We start from the raw sequence: 27,448 nt of genomic DNA on the forward strand, positions 1-27,448 counted from the left end.
CTTTTAGTGCAGATTATAGTAAGCAAACTAAGATATAAAAATATATTTCTTCGATGAGTACAGTGAAGTTTAATATCTAACAGTTTCCACGCAAAAAAAAAAAAGAAAACTTGAATTTTATCGGGGCTTTTGCCGACCGCGACGTCAACGCACACGAGTAAATAGTATGTGGTTAACGGTTGTGTGACATTGCGAGAATTTCTCGATTATCTCATAATATAAATACCGGGCGACGCGGACGCGATGTATGCGTAACGGCGAGACTGGACCAGACAAACATTTTTAATAAAGATTTTATCAAGTACATGCTTACGAAAGTACATGCTTACTGAGAAAATTATATTCTGCTTTTCCCGTGCCTATAGTTGCGTCCCTATTGACACACTACACGGTCAATCGTTATAAAAATTTACTAAATCTAGTTATTAATAAAATTATTCCTGCCAGTGGCATGCATATTTTAGGTTACCTACGTTTTACTTTAACCGAATAAGAGAGACTTTGTTGATAAAGATGTAGGTAACTAATTGCTTATACTTGATCTTAGTAGTAAAAAGTCGTAGAATATTTCCGTTAAGCTGTTTAACTAATATTGCCTATTATAAATAAATTAAATTAAATTAAATAAGTCCCGCAATTAGCTATTGCGCTGGAACCATGTCTCATTTACATTGAAATGACGTCATTTTCACGTCATTTGACGTATATTTAAGTAAAAATATACCATCAGCTCGAAACTTGAGTGTAGTGCTGACATCACTAAAATGGCAGCCACGCGCATTAACATTTTGCGGGACTTATAAATATCTCTCTATATAGATTCATCTTTAAGAATCGAACAAACCTTAATAGGTATATGAATGAGTATAAATAAATATCATTGTAGGCGGTATCTCTATCAATACCTACTGGTAGTTTGCCCGAGAAAGAGAATCAGTCCCGAGCACAAGTGTCACTCAATCTGCTTTTGGCATCAACCTGACATTATCACCTTAATGATAGACACGTGCCAGATTTATGGCTTTCACACTGCAATTACAATGTTAAGAATATTAGGAACTGGATGATGCCCGCAACTTCGTTCGCGTGGATTTAGGTTTTTAAAAATCCTATGGGAACTCTTTGATTTCCGGGATAAAAAGTAGCCAATGTCCTTCACCGGGATGCAAGCTACCTCTGTACCAAATTTCGTCAAAATCAGTGAATGGATGGGCCATGAAAGGCTAGCAGACATACATCAGACAGAAAGACACTTTCACATTTATAATATTAGTATGGATAAAATTCGTCATCATCAAAGAGCTGAAACTAGTACCTATTTAGGTAGATTAATGTTATACTCCATGCCTTTGCGCCCTTCTATACAGTTTTTTGTATCTTGTATGTTGTTTCTCTGTTTAAATGTGTGCAATATCTATCTATCTATTTGTCTATCTAAAAAATATTTTGAGAAGTTCAATTATTCGAGTAGTTTTAGTGATCTACTGATGAGAGCTTTTCAAGCTTTCTTTATGTAGAAATAATATACTAAGTAATTTTATTTTAAATAACACAAAATATACTTGAGATCGATACTTAATGACAACCCTATTTACTACATTGAATTAATCTACGAATAACAATTTACTACAATATTATCTAATAACTCGCAATGTCAATTAATATCTTGACATCTGATTTAGATCCAAGAGACGCCCCGACGCCGAAGATAGAAATCAAACGAAAGTTTATTATAATTATGAACATATGGCACTCGGGTCGACGGCCGATGATCTATTTCTGTTCCCTTATGAGAAACGCGTAAATCAATGCAATATAGGCAAAGAGGTGCCTATTTATACTAGATACGGTGGTGTTCCCAAAATCATTCCTTATACGCATGGCTAGGGTCTGGAATACTCTTCCTAAAGCAGTGTTTCCTGTCAATTATAATCCGGGTATCTTTAAAACAAGAGTGAATAGGCACCTTCTAGGCAAACGCGTCCCATCTTAGGCCATATCATCACTTTCCATCAGGTGTAATCGTGGTCAAGCGTGCGCCTATAACGAATAAAAAAAAAAAAAAAAAAAAAAAAAAAAATGGCATGACTGATGTACGAGAACAGGGTGACTAATCAGATACATGATTTATAGGAGGTGTCTTATAATAGACTTGCTTATTTCCACAACCTTGTCCGCGTGGACTACATAAGTTTCTAACACCTATTTTTCTTTAACCCCTTAAGGGTTGTATTTTCAAAAATCCGTACTCAGAGTTGCTAATCGTTAACGAGACAGATTTATGTGAGAGATATAGCTCTGTCTCGTTTTAACTAAACTTAAGTAACGATTAAGCGATTCTGAGTACGGCTGTTAGACATTTGGTAAGCTTTACTTTAGATTAGCTTGGCCTATTTATCCGACCAAATCTTGCTTGTACCTACTTACCGAACCTACCTGTACACTTAATTACTCACACAGTTTACAGAGATAGAGCTATAGTGCCCGGCAAACAACTTGAGTATTGCCGCGATTGGCTGGCGAATGGCGGCTCCACGCGATTGGTTGATCAGTCGGCGCGAGTGCTTGGGATTGGTTGATATGTCGACTTTCGCTTCCCGGATTCGCCAACTTTCTCCCACTACGCTGCTTCATGCCCAAGTTGTTTGCCGGGCACTATAACATTCAGCATGAAACTGATCAAGTAGCAAAACATAGCGGGCGTGTATAAACTATAAAGTGCTACTATCCCGCCACCCTAATGTATCGGCAAACACGTTAATAGTTTTTGTGGCCACTAAAAAGGAGTCAGTAGCACCGTCGACATAGAAAAGAGGAATCGATATCGTCTACGAAAGCTTTTTAGATAAGTACTCTGTAGATTTGTCGTTTTGAAATGTACCGACAAAATATTCTGCCGTCCCGACACTGCCGACACTCCACACAGGCGGATTGATTTAATTAACTTATTACTACTACCGGTGCACCAGCCTGTCCGTACACGATATATGTATAGTCCGCGACATGTCGAGTTGGCAATCGGAGTATGAGGCGAGCGGAGGCCCAGCACACCCGCACGTCATCCGCGCTCGCCCACACCGGGCGCGGGGGCTGTGCGAGTGTGCAGGGCGTTGCCTCCCCGATTGCCATCTCGACCTGTCGTGTAACCGTAGGACTAAGCGAAGCCAATCGAGCGGGACAAGGACAACGACAACGTTATATTATTATGTAAACAACATCAGCTCGGGTGAGAACCGAGTGACGTTAGCGCTGCGCGGCAGTGACAGTTTATAGCCGTACCATTAGGTTCGATGCTCGCAACTTCGTCCGCGTGGACATCACCGAACCCCTATTTTACCCCCTTAGGGGTTTACTTTTAAAAAATCCTTTCTTAGCGTATGCCTACGTCATAATAGTCTGCAATGTCTTTTAGCTCGATCCGTCCTGTGGTTTGAGCTGTGCGTTAATCAGAGACTATTTTGATAAATCAGTCAGTCAGCCAGCTTTTCTTTTATATATATACATATAGATATATCAGGCATAAAAAGTATGAAAAGTTAATACTCGTATCTATTGGTATATATACCTACATGTTGTACCGTAATTTTAATAGGTATAGACACGTTTTTGGCTGCTAGCTCTAAATTTAAATGCTCCACATCATTTAATAGCGATTTGTCGATGTATTTAATTGCTTCATATTAACATTGTGACTCATTCCATTTTATAAACATTATACTATGAAAAATTGCATGCAATGTGGTCAAAGTTCCGTCAAACGTAGCATTTACGACACGAAATCTGTCAAAATAATAAAAGACAAAAAATTCTGTCAATTGATTTTAGCATTTAAAATGTAACATACAAAGTTTAGATTTGAATGCCCGAAATACGTCACATATCTGAAATATCTGGCGCCAACGCAGATAGATCGTTAACACAGGATGCGAGTAACACATATTTTGGCTTGTTTACAATTTTGTGATAATTCAATAAGTCACTATGTTTATCATCAAATATTAATAATCGTCAAAATATAATAGGTATAACTTCTGTTATATTTTCCTAAATGGCTTAGTTGCTCAATGAGGCTCTATTAAATTAGAGGCCGATTGAGGTAGAATGACTGCTACAATGCCACGATCGCAATCACCTCTGATTGTTTGACGCTCGCTCACTATTGGCTAACAATGCATTGTTGCAACAGAATACCATAAATTCGGCCAATCACAACAATTGCAATTGTAATAATGATTGATACAGTTTTTCAGCAATCGACCAGCTGGGAACTTATTCAACGAGTATATTATCTACACTTAACTAAAACTTAGAAACTACTCATCCGATTTCAGAAATTCTTTCACAAATATACCTATAATTATTATCCTCTGCAAGCACTCTAAACTATATAAATTATAATGTATCGTGGATGATGGTGCGGGCAAAAGCTAGTTAGTTTATAATATTCACATACAAAGCTAATTTTGTTTTTTTTTGTTACAGGTATTTACTTGCCTACCAAAGGTGGTTACTTCCTATATAGTGACTCAGGTATATGGGAAATGTGTCGACATGTGTTTCAACCTTACGAAAGCCTGGGTATAAAATATAATGCTACAACTATACATACAACTCCAAGACCGTTTGACATCGCAGACATGAAGGGGGAGCGTGTTACAAGTAAGTTGATTTATATTAAAGCTAAAACACGTCATCACCAACCACCATCGTACAGGTCTCTCCTTAGAATGAGAAGGGTTTAGGCCATAGTCTACTACCCTGGCTAAGTGCGGATTGAGAGACTTCACACACTTTTTTGGGAACATTATATAGTACTCTCAGACATGCAGGTTTCCTTACGATGTTTCCTTCAACATTAAAGCTAGTGATAAATCGCACATAACTCCGAAATGTTAGAGTCACGCTTCAGGCATTGAACCCTGGGATCTCTCGAATACAAACAAACACATAAATAAGCATCGAAATACATACGATGCTTAAAACATTGGAAGTTGGATGCTAAACGCTACTTATCGGAAACTACGAAGCGACTGCACGTTTTACTAGCGAAACTTAGCTTGAACACGCGATTTCCATGCCGCAATCGATCCTGGTTAATCGCAGAAACGTGATGCAGCACTGATGCAGTCGATATATTGATGAAAGCATCTTACTTGTGCTTTGGCCCTAATGGACGCCATCTTCTACTAAATATAACTATTACGTATGTCTCTTGTAGTGATTTCCACATTTAGCGTCTTACACGCTTATAATGTAACTAGCTTATGCTAGCGACTTCGTCCGCGACACAAACTTCAAAACCCTATTTCAACCCTTAGATCCGTCCAGTAGTTAGAGCTGTGCGTTGATATATCAGTCAGTCAGTCAGTCAATCAGTCGGTCAGTCAGTCACCTTTTCCTTTTATATACTTATTTAGATTTCTCTAGATCAGCAAAACAAAAAAAAGGAGGTACTTAACTGGTGTTTTAAAGAGAGATGACGCGAATAACAATTTCGAGAAGCTATCCTTGAGGTTGTATATGAACGTCAATTTGTAAACTAATCGAATTATCTTGCAGGCTCGTAACGTTTCAGCGGTTATAAGCAACAAACTTGTTAACTGACAAATTTACTGTAGGCAACGTTCTAATGTTGAGTTTATTTTTTTCTTGACCGCCTTCTGTTTTAGCTCACTCACTAACTCCATTAGCCCCCGCTGGTTTACTTTTCTATCAAAGCTATTTTCTTTTCTCATCGGGAAAAATAGAAATCTAAAAACAAATAATACCATCTTTCAATCGTTTGCGTATATTTCTTAAGTTTTTCTCGCGTGATTGCAACATGAGATCGAGTGACCTACTTGCTTATTTTAACCATGTTTTTATATTGTTTTTTTTTATCTTAAGACAGACAGTAATTAAAATTATTTAGGCAGTAAAAGTCTTAGACGCTCTCGCATTCTGTTTTATCTGTTTGTCTCTTGGTGTTCGATATATTTGTTAGAGATCTTATTGTTAGAAATTTTAGGTTCCCAAAATCCAACGGGTTTTTAAAATTTAAATCAACGCGAACAAATTCACGATTATCAGCTATTGCATTATAAATTCTCTTGTGTAGTTGGCTAGTTGAAACTTACATCTACAGAATATCTTGTATATTCTATATTTCCAATTCTAACATATAAAACATCGAACAATTTGCTCAAAATAGCATGCTTTTAACCCAAATTAAAGAAAAATTTCCTTTGAGCGCTTATTTTTCGTAAACACCACTAAATATTCATGACTTCCTTTCTTTCCTTTGGCATTTATCATCTTCATAATCGTTTGCCATCCTCCAAACGTGTTTTGGCGGTCGATATGAGAAAGCTTTAAGGTTATTTAAGTACATTTTCCTTTCATTTTTGGAAGATTTTTCCGTTTCCTTATGTTGTTCAAACATTTAAGAAGTTAACCGTGTTCCTAAAATGTGATCTTCTGAAATCGGAATGATGGTTTGAATTTCAAAAATGATGTGTGTATTGAACATATCACCTTTCCTCAGGGCCTCCTGTTTTATTAGATCATCAAAGCACATCATCACAGCATCTTATATGATTCATTAGACTCAAGAACTAGAATTGTGTTTGGTCAGCATGTTGGCAACTCAAGTTTGGCAGTGCTAATGCAAATTAACTGAAGCCACTAATCTAATATTAATTGAAAATTGCAAATCTTGTTTTAGAAACAATTTTAGCCATTCACATAGAAGATTTCTCGACTGTCAGCGATCGTAGTACTGAGTTACGGACTGACGGACTGACTCGACGTTGAGTAATTTTGTGCTCTTGCCAAGTGTAGGTACCTATTGGGTAATAGGGTTATTAGTGATAATTAATTTTAACTTCTTAGTACTAAACTACTAATGTTTACCTAATATCTATACTAATATTATAAAGAGGTAATGTCGCTAAGTTTGTTTGTAGGGGGTAATCTTTGGAACTACTGAACCGATTTTAATAATTCTTTCACCAGTAGAAAGCTACATTATTCTTGAGTGACATAGGCTATACGGGATCTTTAAAAACCTAAATCCACGCGGGCGAAGCCACGGGGATCAGCTAGTTATCAATAAAGATTAACATACATTTGTTGGTTACAAATATTCTTTTCGTGAGAATAGAATGCGTCTCTCTGTTAACTGATCTTTACTCTTATACCAAAGTAACCTAATTAAGAGACTTTTCCTTAACCGAATCAAACAGTAATGAAGACGTGAACTTCTTTATTGTTGTGAGAAGAGATGACAACAGGTCACTTAATAGATTAGGTAGGTACCTACCTTATAGTAATTAAATTATCTCTAAGCATATCATGGTATGCGCTGGCACATCATCTACGTGGCAACTAATATACTTTGTAACTTTCATCAGAACTGCATTACATAAATCAAACAAAGACAACTAATTACAAGAGGTATCAAAGTTGCCTTTGTTCTGAGCCAAATAGTGATTATATCATTATTTCTATGACAAATTGTCTTTAACAAACACATTAGACGATGTTCTAATGAATAACACATGGCAATTCTGCTTAGATGAATGATAATTCTGAGTCTGATGTGTATATTTTAGAAAGTTACTTAGTGACATAAGCTTCCCAGACGGTCAAGCGGCTTGATGGTACGCACGTTTAAATAAAAAAATATATATATATGTGAGTATGTGCATGTGTGTATGCATATATGTGTGTTTATACATATATGTGTATGTATATGTATTGTCTGTTCTTTGTCTTTTTTTAATATTTAGTTAGTATATTATAATATAGTAATATTATTTATTTAATAAATAATCTTTTTTAATGATATAAGTAGGCATGATGTAATGCGCAGACGTACGCATTGAGGGTTAAACCTCTGTGGTTTTTACAATGCGTGCTACCTATTATGTAATTTTCTCTTGTATGTTAATAATAAATTTAAAAAAAAACATAGATTTTTGATTGAGCCAAACATGTTGAACGTTTTCAATGTTTGCTTGATGCTTGAGTCAAGCATTGATGTGATTTTATGTTTTTACTTGACGCGACATTCGGACAGTGTTTGAGAAATAAGAAAAGTGCCTTTTGCTGGCTCAAGCTGCTTGACGGGCACATCAAGCTGCGATTGCATTGAGCAAGCAAAACAAAACTACGTGCTTACCATCAAGCCGGCGCTTGACCATCTCGGAAGCCAGGACCTACTCGCCAATTTCATTAATTGAACATATTTAATGAGTAAGTATACTATTAATTAACTGAGAAAACATTGTTGCCAAAATGTTTTCAACTCAAACCCAGTCAGCTAGCAAGGCTCAAGAAGCCCTTACAATATGTTTTGGTTTTTAATTGGCAAACTTTATTCATTTGAAATCATGGCGAAGGAAAATCCTTGTTAACAATTCGGTATTTATTTAAACGTCTTTGTGTACTGATCTTTCTGTACCAGTAGATAAGGTACTATTAAAAATCGGTGATTTCCACGACACACAAACTAGGAACCGTAGGAAGCTTGCAACTCCTACGCTCCGCCTCGCGAAAGTGGGAAAGTCGTTTGTGGGAATGAGTATAATATTTTATAATAAAATTCCACAAACAATTTTAGACTTGCCTTTACACAAGTTTAAAAAATCTATTAAAAGTGTGCTCTTAAAAAAAGCATATTATACAGTAGAAGACTGTAAATAATAAGAAAGCTTGGATTTGACTCGCTCCAGCAATGCACGGCAAATTGCAGCCGCAATTGCTTGTAGCAGTATGGTATAATAATATTGTAAATTGATCTCTTGAAAAGAGCAACCGCCTAGTTTCTTGCTGATTCTTCTCGGTAGGAACAGCATTCCGAACCAGTGGTAAATTAAACTAGTTGACGATTCAAAAGCACTTGTAAAAGTCTATTTGAATGAAAATCTATTCTATTCTATTATTTTAAGTAGGTATTCTGCGGTTATATACAATCACCTACCAACAAAACAATTCTGTAACTATTTCAACAGAATAGAATTGTAAATAAATGAGCTCTCAAAGTAATTAACTACAGTGGATTATCAACATTGCTATCTAGCATACCTACCTTTGTTTGTCTACCCATATTCATTATTCCGGTACCGGTCGGATCCCAAGGGGCATGTCACTGGCAGTCTTGTTTGCTTAGTTTACTGCGCCTATTTTTGGCTTAGTAAACTTTTAGAGGGCTTACTCATACATTATTTAAGATTATCATTAACTAGTTGATACGCCCCAGCTTCGTCCGGATGGGCTTACCTATTCTTCCTCGGAACCTTTCTCTGATTAAAAGTTTCAAAATAATAATATATTAATGTACCTATACGAATCGTCCTGTTAAATTTTTATTAAAAGTATAGATTAGATTAGGCTAGCTGTAACATTTTTGATTAAAAAAAAGGAAAGTAAGTAGGTATACCAATTTGACAAAATATGTTTTTAATGATGGGGATAAAAAATACGGTTGATATGATAGCATCGTGATTTATCAAACTTAGATAGTCAGGTAAATAAAACGCACGAAAAATTGAGACGTTCTTGTAAAAATGTAGTTTCATTTCATGGCGGGAAGTATGCCAAAATGGAATGACAACATCTCTCATTCCGATGAGATAGGTGAGACTAGACAATAAACGTAAACGATACTACTTAGGCGTTTTCGAAAGTTATCTTCAGCTAGGAACTCATAAATCATTATCCATCATCAACGCCAGCTCACTACTGAGACCGAGTAAGCTCCTCTCAGAATCAGAAGGGTTTGGCTACGCTAGTAAAGTAAAGTGCGGATTGGCAGACGTCACACACTTTTCAGAACATTATGGAGAACCATGAAGAACTCTCAGGCGAGATTGTTCACGATGTTTTCCTTCACCGTTTCAGCAAGTGATATTTGATTAAGTACTTAAAACGCACATAACTGAACGTACCTATTACGTAACATAAAACGCACATAACTGTAAAAAGTTACAGATCAAACCATGGGTCAACACCCGACGCCTTAATTACCTACTGAGCTATTACCGCTATTCCCTTTTCCAAACATTTGGGTATTTCGACATCAAAATTTTGGATACTCAATGTCAATAGCAATGAGTTGGAACGAGAATACGTTCGTCATCATCTGACGTTTCATTAAATTGAACATGATGCACATTAGCGAGACAAGGCCAAAACATAATAGCGGGTAAACTCTACAAACAACGTTTGCGTATAGACAATGTATGAATATTGAAAGGCTAGTAGGTAAATGTGGAAACCGGCTAAAGTTTTCACGAAAAATAGACGCTCGGTTCATCCCACACAATGAGATTTATAGTCACCGACGAAAATACCGCATTGGTTCTTTTAAGTCGACACTGATCTAAATCTACAGTTATTAACCTATCGGTTGATAAGTTTATTGCATAAACAAAATACTGATCGATTTGTTTGCAGTATCAGAGATGCTTTTTTAATTGTGAAATATTATCTAAATAAACATAAAAAGGTGTCTGACTGACTGATCTATCAACGCACAGCTCAAACAACTGGACGGATCGGGCTGGGCACGCAGATAGACACCTATAAGCTAGTTTATTCAATAAACCTAATATACTGCTACTTGCTAGTATTTCAGTCCATCCGATGATACTGAACTTGTGTGTAGTAAAAATAATAAAAATAAAATTTATAGAGGATTGTCTGAAATACGTCAAGGCTTTTTGCAGAATGCCAGAATTATACGCATCACCAGTAACATTTATATCTACAATCAATGGAAACGTAAATAAATAAACAATGGCAAACCGTGCGCAGTTAACAAATCAAATACGGCATTACTACGTAATATTTATAGCCGTTTGTAATGTCACTCTAGACCTTAGACCCAACGACCTTAGACCACTTAGACCGAGCATTTCGAATATTTTTTGCTATACTTAATATAATTGATATATTATTTTTGATATAATGTACTTAGTTCATGTAATTAATTCAGGGTATAGGCTAATCTCCATTCCAAACAAGAAAATCAGTTCAGTCATGGTGGTGTGTGTTGTGTAAAGCTAAAGTCATCAAAATTATAACATGTAGGCATGTAGGCATGTAGGTATATGTCATCTTAACGTCAGTCCAAGAGTCAGTTAAAGGGTTAAAATATCCAAACATCCAAGATGATTTATTGCAGCTAAATATTTGAGGACCGGCATTTTGGTCAAAAGTACCAAATTCTAGACAAAAATAATTTTGACTGTTTTTTCAGTTCAAATTAGTTTTGACCGGATAAGAGTTTTGGCTGTGACAAATACACCTTAATATAAAAAACCTTTGTGAGAAACACCTACCGAAATATGTATTACTAGCTGATGCCCGCGACTTTGTCCGCGTGGAATTTGGTTTTTGAAAATCCCGTGGGAACCCTTTGATTTTCCGGGATAAAACTAGCTTATAACACTCTCAGGTCTTTATCTACCCAAGCAAAAAATCACGTCAATCCGTTGCACCGTTGCGACGTGATTGAAGGAGAAACCAACAAACCAACAAACAATCACACTTTCGCATTTATAATAAGGGTACTGATTAAAGTATAAGTAGGTAGGTACTCGGAGAATAAGTAGGTCAAAGAGAAAATATTCCGGCAACATGAAAACAATTACGAATTTTCTGAAGGAAAATTTTGTATCTTGAGTAAAAGTTTGAAACCAAATATTATGAAGAAAGTTACAACTCGTGTTTAGCAAAATGTTTCCTTTTATTTTTAGAAAAAGACAATAAAACTGAGAATAACCTGCGGTTATTATGCTTAAATTATGTTAGATTTATTATTCTACAAGGTTTTTTAATACGACCGTATATTTACAATTTGATTACACAATGATTCAAACAAACCGATGTTTTATGTAAAACTGTACTTTTACGTGCACTAGCAGATCGTATATTATACGTGTGAGAAAAGACATATTACTATCTTTTCTCATTTACAAAATTAGCTCCATAGCTTTCGGTAGACGAATCTATTCTGCCTAAGTATACCATAGGAATATTATGCAAGATAGGCTTGAAATTGATAAAACCAATATAAGTCTAGTGACAGAAGGGCTGGTTCATTTTTTGCGCAACGGATCAGCCTGGCTGCCCAGCGCGGAAATGCAGCCAGTATTCTTGCTACCATTACACGCGGGCATTAATCTGTATAGTAATTAAATAAGCCTACCTTTAAGTTATAATGTAATTTTTAAAAAAAACTTGATTTATGATTTATGATTTATTTATTCATTTGCTTTCATGGTTACATGAAGCCCCGTTAGGGCATTGCAAAGTTAGGTACATTAACAATACATACATGCTAAATATATAATTATTATACAATTACATGCAAACTACGTGTTACATTATTTTATAATAGATGTCTAGGGATATATTAGATTTTTCATAATTTTTATAGTGTTTTTACCTACACTTCAAGGATAAATTATCAAAAATTGCGGACCGGCAGGAATCGAACCCGCGTATCCTCCAAATCTCGTCACTGGCAGCAGCGTGCCGTAGCTTAGTTGTCCGCAGATTCCTGTCGGTCCGTGATTTTCGATATGTGTTAAAAATTGTATTAGATTTGTCAGAAATGTATAGCAAAAACATATTATTGTCGTTACCGTCAACTGATAGATGTCCACTGTTGAACTGTCCGCTGTTCTCTTGTAGAAATTTCCCCACGCCGCGAGCTTGCGCAGCGCTGCCTAGATCCAGCGACTCCCTATTGAATGTATACGATGAATGAATGACGACCCTCGATGAATGAATCGCAACCCCTGGTGTGCGAGTCCGACTCGCACATCAAGGGTTCCGTACCATCGTACAAGATATAAAACTATGTATTTTTTATTTATTTTTTAATTGCATGACGGCAATTTTGAAATTATTATTGGTTTTCATAGCGGCAATTGAAATTCACACTCTAGTTTCAAATTTCAATGCAAAATTTCAATTCTAGTACGGTTCATGAGGCCCAGACGGACGGCGGAGGCTTAGAAATAGAGTCCCGTTTGCAACCTTCAGATACAGACCCTAAAAAAGAATCGTCGTAGCCGTCGTAACTAAAATAGGTATATTATTTTAGCTAAGACGTAGAGCAATCTCGCGTACACTATTTATTCGTAGCCAATGCATGTGAAATAGGTTCGTTCAATAAACCCACACGTTTGTAATTTATTTTCTGGCGAAGGTAATTTTTAAACCTCCAATATAAACCTGCGGATTTCTATAATACAAGACACAATTTAATCACTTTATATAGAATTGGAAAGTAAGAGGTGAAAGTTTGTGTGAAAGTCCGCCATTTATCAAGTTATATCCATAAAAAATAGTACCTAAGCATTTTAGAAGCTGTGATAGCCTAGTGGTTAAAACTTCCGCCTTCTAGTCGAAGGTCGGGGGTTCGATCTCGGGCAAGCACCTGAAGGAAAACATCGTGAGGAAACCTGCAAGCCTGAGAGTTCTCCATAATGTTTTCAAAGGTGTGTGAAGTCTATCAATCCACACATGGCTAGCGTGGTAGAGACTATAGCCAAAACCCTTCTCACTCTGAGAGAAGACCCGTGCTCTGTAGTGAGCCGGCGAAGGGTTGATCATGATGATGATGAATCTTAGACTTTCGGTTAAAAGGGGAATACGTGTTTCAGGATTTTTAAAATTCCACACCCTCATCGATTTTCATCGTGTAGAATACACGAGCAAAGCTGGAGCAGGTGCGCTAGTGTTATTGCTAAAGATGTACTTTTTATTGTTACAGATTGCACAAACTTTTTATCTACACCGACCATGAAGAATGGGAAGCCTGTTGATCCCGCCTACGATATAGATGTAGCTAGTGAGTAAACAGTGACGTCATTTAAAGCTTATTTCGTGGTTTAACGACAATATTATAATATAGGTAACGGGTGCATACCATCAATTTGTTGTCCCGTCATGACAACGACCCGTGCAATTGGGTCGAAAAAGCGACAAAAAACCAATCAAGTGCGAGTCAGACTCGCACACCGAGAGTTCCGTACTACAGTCGTATTTTTTCGACATTTTGTACGATAAATCAAAAATGCATATAAATAAATGAAAATCTGCTTTAGAGTGTACAGGTAAAGCTGTTTCATATGATACCCCACTTAGTATAGCTGTTATCTTACTTTGAAAATTGAAAACACTAATTATTTGTTTATGAACACATTTTTTTTGTGATGTAACCGCAAATTCACGGTTTTCGGATTTATTGCTGTACTTGTACTATAAGACTTACCTATCTACCAAATTTCATGATTCTAGGTCAAATGGAAGTATCCTATAGGTTTTTTTGACAGACGCGACGGACAGACGGACAGACAGATAGACAGACAACAAAGTGATTCTATAAGGGGTCTTTTTTCTTTTTGAGGTACGGAACTCTAAAAAATCAACAAAGTAACCCTGGTAGGTTATCTACATTATAATAGTGACGTCATATTTTATCCTCAGAGAGAACATCTAAGAAGCTGAAGGAAATATTACCTTTAAACTTGTTACTTTTATTTACTTTGTATGTAATTGCGACAAGATCCGTACCTAGTCCTTGGAATTTAAAGTTCCTTAGTGCCGTAAGTCGATTATAGCACGGCAACATAGTTAGCCGCTTACCTACGTAGGAAGAAGGAACTACGAGTTGGTACGTACATTTAATCATAGTTATAATAGAAATTATTTTATTCTCTTCAGCCCAAAGTAATTAAATTATTAGGGTTCATTACTTCAAAATGAAAAAAGGGAACCCTTATAGGATCATTTCGTTGTCTGTCAAGAAACCTACAGGGTACTTCGCGTTGACTTATAATCATGAAATTTGGCAGGTAGGTACATACATAACACGCCTAAGAGAAAAACATTCGAAAACGGTAAATTTGTGGTTACATCACAAAAAAAATTAAAATGTGTTCATGAATAATAATTACTATTCTCAACTTTCAAAGTAAGATTAATATACCAAGTGGGGGTATCTTATGAAAGGGCTTTACCTGTACATTATGATGAATAGATTTATCGTGCAAAATGGAATCGAAAAAACCACTTGAGTACGGAACCCTCGGTGCGCGTCGCGCGAGTCTGACTTGCAATTGGCCGGTTTTATAATCAACAACACCATAGGAAGCCAATGCTTACAATATAATATGTAACTAGTGCATAATTCTTATTAATGATGAGTAAGGATGATATTTAACTTTCAAAAGGCAGGCAAGTATTATTTTCAAAGAAAACTAAGTGCAAGTTTGTTTCAGATTACGTGCGAACAACGATCTCCTTCGGTATCATCAGCCTTTTCGTAATGGCGATGGGATGCGGCTTCTCTGTTTACACCTTCCGCAATCCACGCTACATGTTCAAACGGCTCGCTGCGGGCATCCACTTCATCAGCAGTGAGTTTACTTGGTTGGGCTTTGATTTCTTTAGAATTAGGAACCATTAGTTTTCATAATTCCTTTCCAGCATCAGTTTTCCCCTCCAATTATAATATGGGCACCTTCAAGTCAAGAGTGAATAGGTATCTTCTACAGGCAAGCGCGCTTCATCTTAGGCTGCATCATAACTTGCCACAAGGTCTAATTGCAGTTAGCACTAAAGCACTAGTCCAACTTCCAACTAACTTCTAGGCTTCCGTTTTACCGTTTTTTGCGTCATCGTCATTATCAACAGATAGAGGTCCACTGCTGAGCATAGGTATCTTGTAGGGTCGTCCACATAACTTGCGCCGCGCCGCCTGACTCCAGCGGCTCCTTGCGACTCGTTTGATATACGTAACTAACTTAAGTTATGGTTTGAAATTATAGTAGGAAACCTTTTAAAATTTATGTAAATAATGGTATTCGGTTTATCTTAGTAGCTCTTATTAAACAAATCACATAGCGGACAGTTATAATATGGTTAATGAACATGTTACGTGAATTTTAAAAACATCTCAACACGTCAAAACTCCAGGTATAAAGTCGTGTTCCTAGTTTTCTACTAAACGTATAAAAACCTATCAAAAACATGTTAAATGATAAACTTATCATTATTTCAGATAAACTTTATATCTCTCTTGTGTCTGAGATCCAAGCTAAAATTGTTACAAGTAGGGACTTATTATAATACAACTTCTAAATATCATAACTTGTTTTTGGTGTAAACAAAACATGGCAACTTAGATATTCATCTAAGCATGGCAACAATGCGTGTTAATGTAGAACATTTCATGTGTTAGACCTAGCACCCGCCACGGTAAATTTCCGGAAGTTTTTTCCGCAAAATCTGTGTTCTATAGAACTATATGGAAGCGCGTGTACTGCGGAATTAATCCCGCACCGGATTTTGATACATTTCAATTCAAATTTACGGATTTTACAACACACCGCAACTCAACGCACTCTGGTGAGCGCTAGCTCTTAGACTTTGGTGTAAAGGCGTTAGAATCACGTGTTAAAAGCACTAGGTCATAAAACAGGCTAAAATGTTACTTAAATATTCTGGATATTAAACGTAAACATTTAAAAATTACAACACAGATGTAGGCGCTAAAGTTATTGATTTCAACGATCTCCGTAAACAAACTGATCTAACACAAACCGTATTATATAAATTGATACCATTAAAATAAGCACAGGTTTACAGTTTAATGTTGGCGAGCTCGAGCCCGATTATTTTTGCACTACTCGTTTGTTAGTCTAAAAGATTATAAATTATCTTCAAACTAGCATATTTCAGCTATATACGTCTAAACAGTGACTTTCAAGCTGTATTTCTTTACGATGAGATAACTATTGGTAGAAACATGTTAACGGTGAATACTGTAAGGGTGTAAATTGGGCGGAATAGAAATATACCCGGATACGGAATAATCTACCACCTTACAAAGATTAGAGGAAAAAAATAATTTACTTTACTTGATCTATCTACCTAGTAAAGAATAGAAGCTAGCCGTCGACTCCCTTGTAATGTATATGAGGTGTTATAAATGAAATTTGCTAGATGTTAGGCAAAATTGTTTTTAATGTAACTTTTACCGGGGTCGCTTAATACATAAGGATGGCTAATAATGCTTAGTTATTCTAGCTTAATGCCAAGACTTAATTTAGATACATTAGAATGCCTTAGGTAGATAGTACATAAGATCTATGTTTTAAATTTAAGATGCCATTGGCATGGAATAGACAATGACACAGTAAAATTCATAAAATTGTTTCAAAATAAAAGCTCAGTAGTAAAGACAGGGTTCTTACTGTACACATACACTAAGAAGGTTCACTAAACTGTACCAGGATACAAACATTGCTTACTTGTAGGTGCGAAGACTGCAAGGTAGCTGGACGGCATCGGCCAAGATCCAAAACTCAATTTATTTGATTCTTCACAACCGAAATGTTTCATTACAAAGATTTTCACCAAGTCTTATCCATAGAAATTAAGTTGCCAACGTGAATGTGCAAAAGAAATAAATACGAAAACGGAAAACTAAAACGTAAACTAAAACGTAAAACGTAAACGTAAAAAACGTAAAACGTAAAACCCTGTAACAAAGAAAAACAAGATTATAATTTGTGCTGTGTGAAAATTTCGACACGTGGAATTTTCCCGATCAAACACAACTCACCTATTGAACTCCTGGCCACCAATGGTTTTCAGAAGTCCACCCACAACCCATTATCCTCATTTATTTGGGAAGATAAAATAACTGGAACTGGAATGAAATCATAAAATTAGGATTTTCTCTAACCAAACCGCCATTTTGTCGAATCCACATTACTTGATTTTTCACTCACCATAATTGATGAAACATTGAAATACGTTAGGATGACTAAAATTTATACTATTGTATTTTCCCAGGCGAAGCCATGGGCGAAAAAGAATGAGATTTTCCTGGAACGAAAAAAATTCGTCTTCACATGTTGACTCCAGGAAAATTCTAAATCTCACCTATCGGTGTTGCCAGACGCAACCCGAGTGTCGCCGCTCTCAGTTAGTTTGATCATAAAGCCAATTCATTTTTGAATATTTGCGGAACCTAGGATATATTATAAGAACCGTTTTGTTAATGACTTAACAATAAACAAATGATATTATGGTTTTATTTAATTATTTTGTTTTATTTTTACGACAATTGACAACGAAGCAAACGCCATCTATTGTGGCTCGAATGAACTCTGAACATCGACCCACGCGTAGTTCTGCACCTTGATGCTAGGTGGCACCAACATACTTCGAACAAAATAGATTTTTATTAAAAGCGAAACGCTAATTAGTAGTTCAAAATTTACAACGTCACAATACTTCCCCTCCTACGAAAAGGTTCAACAGGTTGAACCACGCTGCCCTCAGCGTCATCCAACAACTACTAACAATTTGCCTGAAACAAACAAACAAAAAAAAAAACACAGAAGTTACGCGTGAACGCACATCTACTACTAACAAGGAAAATTGTCTAACAAAATAAATATACTGAAAACAGTGTAAGGTTTTATACATTATACTTAACTACACAACCCTAACTTCTAAAAAGAATATATACAAAAAAACTTCATGGTGTCTAAGACACTTGAGTGGAAACATCTTGGCATCATTCTTCAGCTGACTGATAGAATGCGTCTAGGCCTACGGTGGTTCACTCTTTTAAACTACCATCTTAATATTTGTTACTCAACAAATACGGAAAATCTGGTTGTGAACGGGTCCATCTGATATGGCAACCGTTCTCTATCCCATTCGGAAAAATAAAACCGAATCAAAATCGGAATATGAGAAAAAAAAACGAAATAACTCTCCTAGAAAATAGATCTCGGAACAGAATCGGAAAAATAACAGAAATGATCCATTATCTAGAAGGAAAACGAAAACAAAACACAAAACCCCCCCTTTTCGTTATCCCCAAAGTACGATATTTGCATTTTTACTTTCTCTACCGGTTGGTCTACCACAAGCATTCCAATCATCACATATTCATCCCTACATACATCCACTACATTCATCCTCAACTGAACCATGGTAATGTAACTGTTAATTCAGAACATCACTACACTCATACAAATTCCTAATTGAATATTGATAACTTAAATATTCAACAGTTTAGACCAAACTAAGTAATGGCAAATATCTACTTCTTAATATCCTTAATATGCCAAGTGCCTATTGGGTGGTTGTCAGCTACTCTAACTAGTTCGTAAACCAAAGGTGACAAAACCTTGACCACCCTGCACTTTTCATACTTAGGTGCCAGCTTAGCTGCGAAAAAATTTGTAGCGTCGCTTTGTGGATAGGTCTTTTTCCACACTATATCCCCAACAGAATAGCTTGCAGACCTACGCCTTAAGTTGTAATGCGTTGCATACTCTGCATGAGCCTGAAACAAATTTCTCCTAACCTGACCAAATATGTCCTCCAAAGTTCCAAACTTTCCTGCGTATTCCTCCCTTGGAATTCCGGCCTCGTACTCCTTATCCGTGTCCTTATAGAAGGAACCATTTAAAACCGGTTCTCTAGCGTGGACAAGGAAGAACGGGGAGAATCCAGTGGATTCATTAACCGCACTGTTTATGGCGAACTGGACCTTGTACAGGTTTTCGTCCCAGGACCTGTGGTTATCTTTCACAAAAGCGGCTACAGCAGTCATAACAACCTTATTGTACCTCTCAACAAGGTTAACTTGCGGAGTGTACAGTGGTGTGTAGTGTAATTTCGGAATATTATAACGCTTAATGAGATTACGGAATTCAGATCCTGTAAATTGGGACCCATTGTCCACAATCACAGTCTCTGGAACACTATGGTTCAAAAATACAAAATTCTCTAGCGCTTTAACAACAGCGGCACCTGTGGCACGCCGTAACGGAAACAACATTGTATATTTCGAAAAACAACACGTCACCACAAAAGAAATGTAAATCCTGATTTAGACCTAGGCAAAGGTCCGACTAAATCAGCCGAAATGACCTGAAAAGGTCTCTCGCAGACTTTAGGCTTCCCTAGCAGACCTGGAGTGGCTGATGTCGTGTGTTTATACGCAGAGCAAGTATCACAATTCTTAACGTACTCAACCACGTCCTTATACATACCACGCCAAAAATATCTGAGGGATAATCTGCGATGAGTTTTGAACACACCAAAATGACCTGCAGTTGCATCTGCATGGTTTTGTTGCATAATTCTAAGGATGTCGTTCTTGTGGACTACCTCTTTCCAGTCGAACTCACTGAGAAGCTGGTATTTACATTTACTGTAACGATATAGTTTATCGTTCAAAATACAAAAATTCGGAAAATTTGCTGGATTGATTTTACAGCCATTAAATGTTTTGTCATACCAGTCATCTACCAAAACTTGTTGACTAGAGTTATCATTACGATCACCAACTACATCTACGTGTATGAGTCTCGACAAGGTATCCGGAACTACATTATCACAACCCTTCCTATGTTCGATAACAAAATTATACTGTGATAATCTACAACCCCATCTGGCGAGTCGTCCTGAGGGATTTTCTAAATTTAAGAACCACTTTAGGGATGCATGGTCTGTGATAATTGTGACTGGCTTGGAACCAAAATAAGCCTGAAATTTCTCCACTGCAAAATCACAGCTAGAGCCTCGCGTTCCGTCGCGCTGTAATTCCTTTCGTTTTTATTTAGGCTCCTACTGACATACGCAATGGGATGATCGCAACCATCGGTTTCTTGCGTTAGCATACCGCCAACACCATATGCAGAAGCATCACAATGTATTTTGAATGGTTTTTCAAAATTCGGTACCGCAAGAACAGGTGCGGTTACCAACGCATTCTTCAATGTATTAAATGCTACCTCTGCCTGTTCGCTCCACTCAAATTTAGGTGCGTTCTTTCCTTTACTCGTTAGTCTATTGAGTGGTGCAGCGATGGTTGAAAAATTCCTAATAAAGCGCCTGTACCAAGAACAAGTGCCTAGGAAAATCTTTACCTCCTGTGCAGTTTTTGGGGTCGGAAAGTTCAAAACTGCGGCAACTTTTCCAGGATCTGTGCGTAAACCAAATTCATCCACTATATACCCTAAATATTTCAAAGAGTTTCTAAAAAAATTACATTTATCAAAATTTATGGATAGTTGAGCCATTTTTAGTTTATCCAGAACTCTGTTTAATAAAATTAAATGGGTTTCAAAATCAGCAGAACAAATAACAATATCATCTATATAACAAAATACTATTCCATTTTCAATATCACTACAAAATTTTTGATTAAATAACTGGTCCATTAACCTCTGCTGTCGTGCTGGTGCACCGCATAGGCCAAACGGCATGACTTTAAATTTGAATAACCCTCTACCAGGAACTGTAAAACTGGTTTTTTCCTGAGAGTCGTTAGCTAATGGAATTTGCCAGAAACTTGAACTTAAATCAATCGATGATAAAAACCTTGCCTCTTTCAAGCTATCTAGAATTTGTGGAATGTACGGTATTGAGTATGAATCCCCCTTTGTCACTGAATTTAATTTCCTGCAATCTAGGCAAAATCTCCAGTCTCCATTTGCCTTTTTCACTAAAATTGCTGGGTTATTCCAAGGGCTTTCACTCGGAGTAACTACGTCCATTTCCAGCATCCTATCTAACTCTTTACTTAAAGCTTCCTTCTTTTCGGGAGAAAGTGGATATTGTTTTATTTTTATTGGCAAGGCATCACCAGTGTCAATAACATGTTCAATTAATTTTGTTCTACCCAATCCAATTTTCGTTGAAGAAATATCTAAAAATTTATTTACTACAGATTGGGCTAATTCTTTCTGTTGAGATGATAAGTTTTCAAAAGAAGTGATGGTATGAATTTGTTCATTATCAATCGCACAAATATTGTAAAATTGAGAAGGTGCCTTAATTAATTCTAAATTATCAAAAATGCCAGGGGCTAACTGAAATGTTTTCCAAAAGTCACAGCCAAAAATAACATCCGCTATTATAGAGGGTACTACAAAAAATTTTATTATGTGAGTTACGGAATTATAAGTAATCGGAATAAACATATAACCCATGCAATCAAGTTTGTCTCCATTTGCCACTGAAAATGTGGTATCAATACTGCTATGCAGTTTATAACCGAATTTCAAAAAAACCTTGTGCGCCTGGTTACCCAAAATTGACGCGCAAGCACCGGAATCTAGTAAACCTGTAATCTCAAAACCGTCAACAAAAACCTTTAAATGTGGCCTAAAGTCTCGTTTATCCACTGAATACAGAACTGTGTCAGGTAAAAGGGATGTTTTGTTGTTAATGACCAAGTTCTTTACTTGTGTCTCTGCACAGTTCTTACTAATTAGTTTTTTGAATTTTTGTCCGGAGCGGGTTTACTAATCGCCTTTTTACTACAACTTGGACATGTCTTTACTGTAAAGTTCTGACGTCCACACGAAAAACATCTAATAAATTTCGGAACTGTCCTGCAAAATTTAAAGGAATGGTTACCCTTGCCGCACTTGTAACATAGTTGTTTATTTGTTTTCGTAAAATTAGTGCCTTTACTTGTATCAACCTTAGGTGCAGGTGTGACTGAAAGTGTGTTTATCTGTTTTGTCACTTGTTTGTAAGCAAACTCTGAACTTAAAGTTGCCTTACTGTTAGTAGGCTCAGAAAATAAGGCGGAACGCTGCCTCGCAGCCTCTAGTTTGCGACACTTTTCCTTCAACATTGCGACAGACTTAATGTCAACAAGAGCTAATTGTTCTGAGTAAAAAGGGCGAATATTATGTAATAAAATTTGTAACTTTTGTTCTTCGGAAAGTGGTGTTGACAACCTTGAAAACATGCCAAACATTACAGCGAAATAGATAGACACAGGTTCTTCAGAGCCTTGTGTTCTTGCTCGAATTTCACCTAGCAACCTGTAGTCATAATCTACTGCATCAAATTCCTCTAAAAATAAAGTTCTCAATTCTGACCAAGACGAAACTTGACATTTGTTGCCTCTGTACCATAACAATGCTCGGCCTGTAAAAAGATGAAATGCAGAAACAAATAATTTTCCATCTGAAACGCCATAAGATCTTTTATATTCCTCAACGCGTTCGATGAAACTGCGCGGATCACCCTGTCCGTTGAAATGTAACTTCCACTTGGCAACATTTTTATCACCAGTGCAGTCAACGGCGGTACTCTCGGAATCCAGTGATTCGTCGTGAGACGACTCATTGTCAGCATCTAATCTGGAAATCAAACTCTGCAACTTTGTATGTAATTCACTCTTCCTACTTATTAAGCTGAGTTCGGAACACTGTATTCTCAAAATTCTAAAGTACAAATGTGAAGCTAAAGCTTTAGACCTACAGAGGGCATGTCTATCTTTAGTGTCAGAACACTTTTTTAATAAATCTTCTAAGTCTTGAAGTTTTTTAGTAATAACCCCTAACTCACTTTCAGAAGAGAAATCTGTCTCTAAAATTGATTCAGAAGGAATTTCCTGAATTAATTGTTTTAACTGTTTCTTTAAACCTAGCACTGTAGGTGCTGGAGTTTCGGAACGAATGGATACCTCATAACACAATTCGTCCTTCAAAAGTGAATGAAACTGGGCAAAAGTCTGTTCCATTGTGTTAAGTCAAAACACATTTAACAAAATATCGAGCTTGTGTAACTGTCTATGTTTAGCCTTATACAAATTGGTTAAACACAAACACAAAAGAAGTTATTTAAACTATTAAATATACACAAGCAAAATACACAACAAAAACAATATTCTTAAGTCTATCCTAACTATTTTATCAATTATGTTCCTATTCCAAAATATTGTTAATAATACAAGCACATATTATTACTATAGTAAACAAAATATAACAAAATAAACTTCCCAAAATTGAATAAATGATTGTAAGGTGCAGTATCACCTTTATGAGTACACAGTGTGTTACAACCTTTACAATTACAAAAGTAAACAGGCAGCAAAGTTGCAATGAACTCTGACTAGCATATTATCTTTCAAAAAAAACAAAGAGATTGTGCAATGGTTTGATGACTGTTACTTTACACTTTTAACACATAACCTAAAATACAACAAAATCTGTTTCTAAATGTCACTTTAAACTACCAGCATTCAATTAAACTTAACATGTTTTGTGTGTGAAGTAGCTTTTATCATAACCTTAACATTAACTTAACTTATTTCAACAAAATAATGAAGTATCAAGTCACTGAAAAAAAAAAATTGTTCATAACTTCATACTTGAACTTAATGTAATCTCTGAATATAGTTTATATATTTAGTTTCACAAGTTGTAACTCTTAGTATTTATAAATGTATGTGTGTAACTAGTTAACAGCACATAGCGTTTCAAAACTTTAATTATACTAAGTTACCGGAATTTTCAAACATAAGATGTACTTACTATTGAAAGCAATACCCAACAACAACTCAGTTAAGCAATGTTTATTACTAAACTGAAGGCAAACATTCACTTATACACCTCCAAGGTAAGTCAAATAACATAATTGAACGGCATAAACACCATTTATAATGTGTTAATTAAATAAGAAACAACCACTGTTGGACTATACTCAGAAAATTACTTAAACTATCTAACAAAATTTCTAACTATTAGTTATTATTTAGTTAGTTAACCATAAAAAACAGCTTAGTGCTCTTTGCAATGTGTCACTACTTAGAAAATTGTACAATCAGCGGAGTACATTTCATAAAATTCACAAAATTTCTCAAAATATACTGAAATAACTATATAAAAAAACGTTCGGGCGCCATTTGTAAGGGTGTAAATTGGGCGGAATAGAAATATACCCGGATACGGAATAATCTACCACCTTACAAAGATTAGAGGAAAAAAATAATTTACTTTACTTGATCTATCTACCTAGTAAAGAATAGAAGCTAGCCGTCGACTCCCTTGTAATGTATATGAGGTGTTATAAATGAAATTTGCTAGATGTTAGGCAAAATTGTTTTTAATGTAACTTTTACCGGGGTCGCTTAATACATAAGGATGGCTAATAATGCTTAGTTATTCTAGCTTAATGCCAAGACTTAATTTAGATACATTAGAATGCCTTAGGTAGATAGTACATAAGATCTATGTTTTAAATTTAAGATGCCATTGGCATGGAATAGACAATGACACAGTAAAATTCATAAAATTGTTTCAAAATAAAAGCTCAGTAGTAAAGACAGGGTTCTTACTGTACACATACACTAAGAAGGTTCACTAAACTGTACCAGGATACAAACATTGCTTACTTGTAGGTGCGAAGACTGCAAGGTAGCTGGACGGCATCGGCCAAGATCCAAAACTCAATTTATTTGATTCTTCACAACCGAAATGTTTCATTACAAAGATTTTCACCAAGTCTTATCCATAGAAATTAAGTTGCCAACGTGAATGTGCAAAAGAAATAAATACGAAAACGGAAAACTAAAACGTAAACTAAAACGTAAAACGTAAACGTAAAAAACGTAAAACGTAAAACCCTGTAACAAAGAAAAACAAGATTATAATTTGTGCTGTGTGAAAATTTCGACACGTGGAATTTTCCCGATCAAACACAACTCACCTATTGAACTCCTGGCCACCAATGGTTTTCAGAAGTCCACCCACAACCCATTATCCTCATTTATTTGGGAAGATAAAATAACTGGAACTGGAATGAAATCATAAAATTAGGATTTTCTCTAACCAAACCGCCATTTTGTCGAATCCACATTACTTGATTTTTCACTCACCATAATTGATGAAACATTGAAATACGTTAGGATGACTAAAATTTATACTATTGTATTTTCCCAGGCGAAGCCATGGGCGAAAAAGAATGAGATTTTCCTGGAACGAAAAAAATTCGTCTTCACATGTTGACTCCAGGAAAATTCTAAATCTCACCTATCGGTGTTGCCAGACGCAACCCGAGTGTCGCCGCTCTCAGTTAGTTTGATCATAAAGCCAATTCATTTTTGAATATTTGCGGAACCTAGGATATATTATAAGAACCGTTTTGTTAATGACTTAACAATAAACAAATGATATTATGGTTTTATTTAATTATTTTGTTTTATTTTTACGACAATTGACAACGAAGCAAACGCCATCTATTGTGGCTCGAATGAACTCTGAACATCGACCCACGCGTAGTTCTGCACCTTGATGCTAGGTGGCACCAACATACTTCGAACAAAATAGATTTTTATTAAAAGCGAAACGCTAATTAGTAGTTCAAAATTTACAACGTCACAATACAAATCACAAGTAGGTATAATTTATTTATTTACCTATCACTAGATGTTGATCGCGACTTCCTCCGCGTAGATTTGGTTTTGAAATATCTCTTTTCTTTGATTTTCGGGAATAAAAAGTAGCATAAGTCCGTTTACGAGATTTAAACCATATCTGTTGTACCTTTAATTAAAATCTGTTATAACGATGAGTCGTGAAAAGGTAGCGGTAAGGCTGACGCTTGACGCTTTCGCATTTGTTATTATATTAGCATAAATAGGGATATATAGTAAAATAAATAAATAAAATAAAAATCTTTTTTATTCGAATAAACTTTTACAAGTACTTTCGAATAGTCGGATGCATCTACCACTGGTTCGGAATGCCTTTCCTACCGAGAAGAACCAGCAAGAAACTCGGCGGTTGCTCTTTTCAAATATTTGATATGTATGAAGTAGGTATGGAAGTATGAATAAGAAATCACACTTTTGATATGCGAACTTTATTAATATAATTATTCTTCAATCAAATGCAAAATATATCGTATACAATTACTTTGTTACAGCCCTACATACTAGAGGTGTCAAAAAATAATGTACCTAATAAATTTATTAAATATATAAATGTATTCAAGATATTCGTTTTTAGATTAAAACAAAATTGAATACAATATATAATAAGTAGTGAAAATTTGAGAAAATCCTTCCTAAAAAATAACTCAGGCGTTCGATCTTTGATACGCCGCGCGCGGCGCGACCGAGCGACGATATTAGAATAAAATATATTAGGTAGGTACAGCTGAATACAAATATCGTCGCGATTCGACGGTGAATAATTATTACATCGAATTTTCGTATTGGCCTGTTACATGTTGACTGTGATGATACGAGTATGCGGCTAGTATTTTTATCATTTTGTTTGTTTCGTAATACATTTTGAATGCAGTTTTATTTATTTGTGAACTTGAGTGTCGATAAATATTTAATGCGAATAATTGTAATGTAGATTAGGCAAAATAATGTAGATTAGGTACATTTTTGTGTTGTGATAGATTTGTGTCGCGCGTTAATAATACCTATTATACCTAGTAGATTTGTTCTTTTTGGAAATACTTGCGTCATTTTATAAATCGTATGAGAAAATGTTTTTCAAAGTGTAGGTATTATCATACATTTAAGTATTATAGGTAATAGGTTAGGTACGTGAAGTGGTATTGTTCTTTTTAGAAATCATCATCATCATTTTATAATTCG

The 27,448-nt window shown here is 35.9% G+C and overlaps 1 protein-coding gene across 1 annotated transcript in view; it reads left to right on the top strand.

Annotated features, from left to right (window-relative positions):
- LOC117987560 (uncharacterized) overlaps nt 1–27,448 on the top strand; it is a 52,984-nt gene that overhangs the window by 20,586 nt on the left and 4,950 nt on the right. Inside the window, exons 3-5 of the mRNA XM_034974584.2 lie at nt 4,483–4,659; nt 13,769–13,846; nt 15,279–15,416. Of these exons, the coding sequence (XP_034830475.1) occupies nt 4,483–4,659; nt 13,769–13,846; nt 15,279–15,416 (393 nt within the window). The remainder of the gene's footprint in view (nt 1–4,482; nt 4,660–13,768; nt 13,847–15,278; nt 15,417–27,448) is intronic.

Source organism: Maniola hyperantus, chromosome 13, assembly GCF_902806685.2.
Source record: "Maniola hyperantus chromosome 13, iAphHyp1.2, whole genome shotgun sequence".
Classification (NCBI taxonomy): domain Eukaryota; kingdom Metazoa; phylum Arthropoda; class Insecta; order Lepidoptera; family Nymphalidae; genus Maniola; species Maniola hyperantus.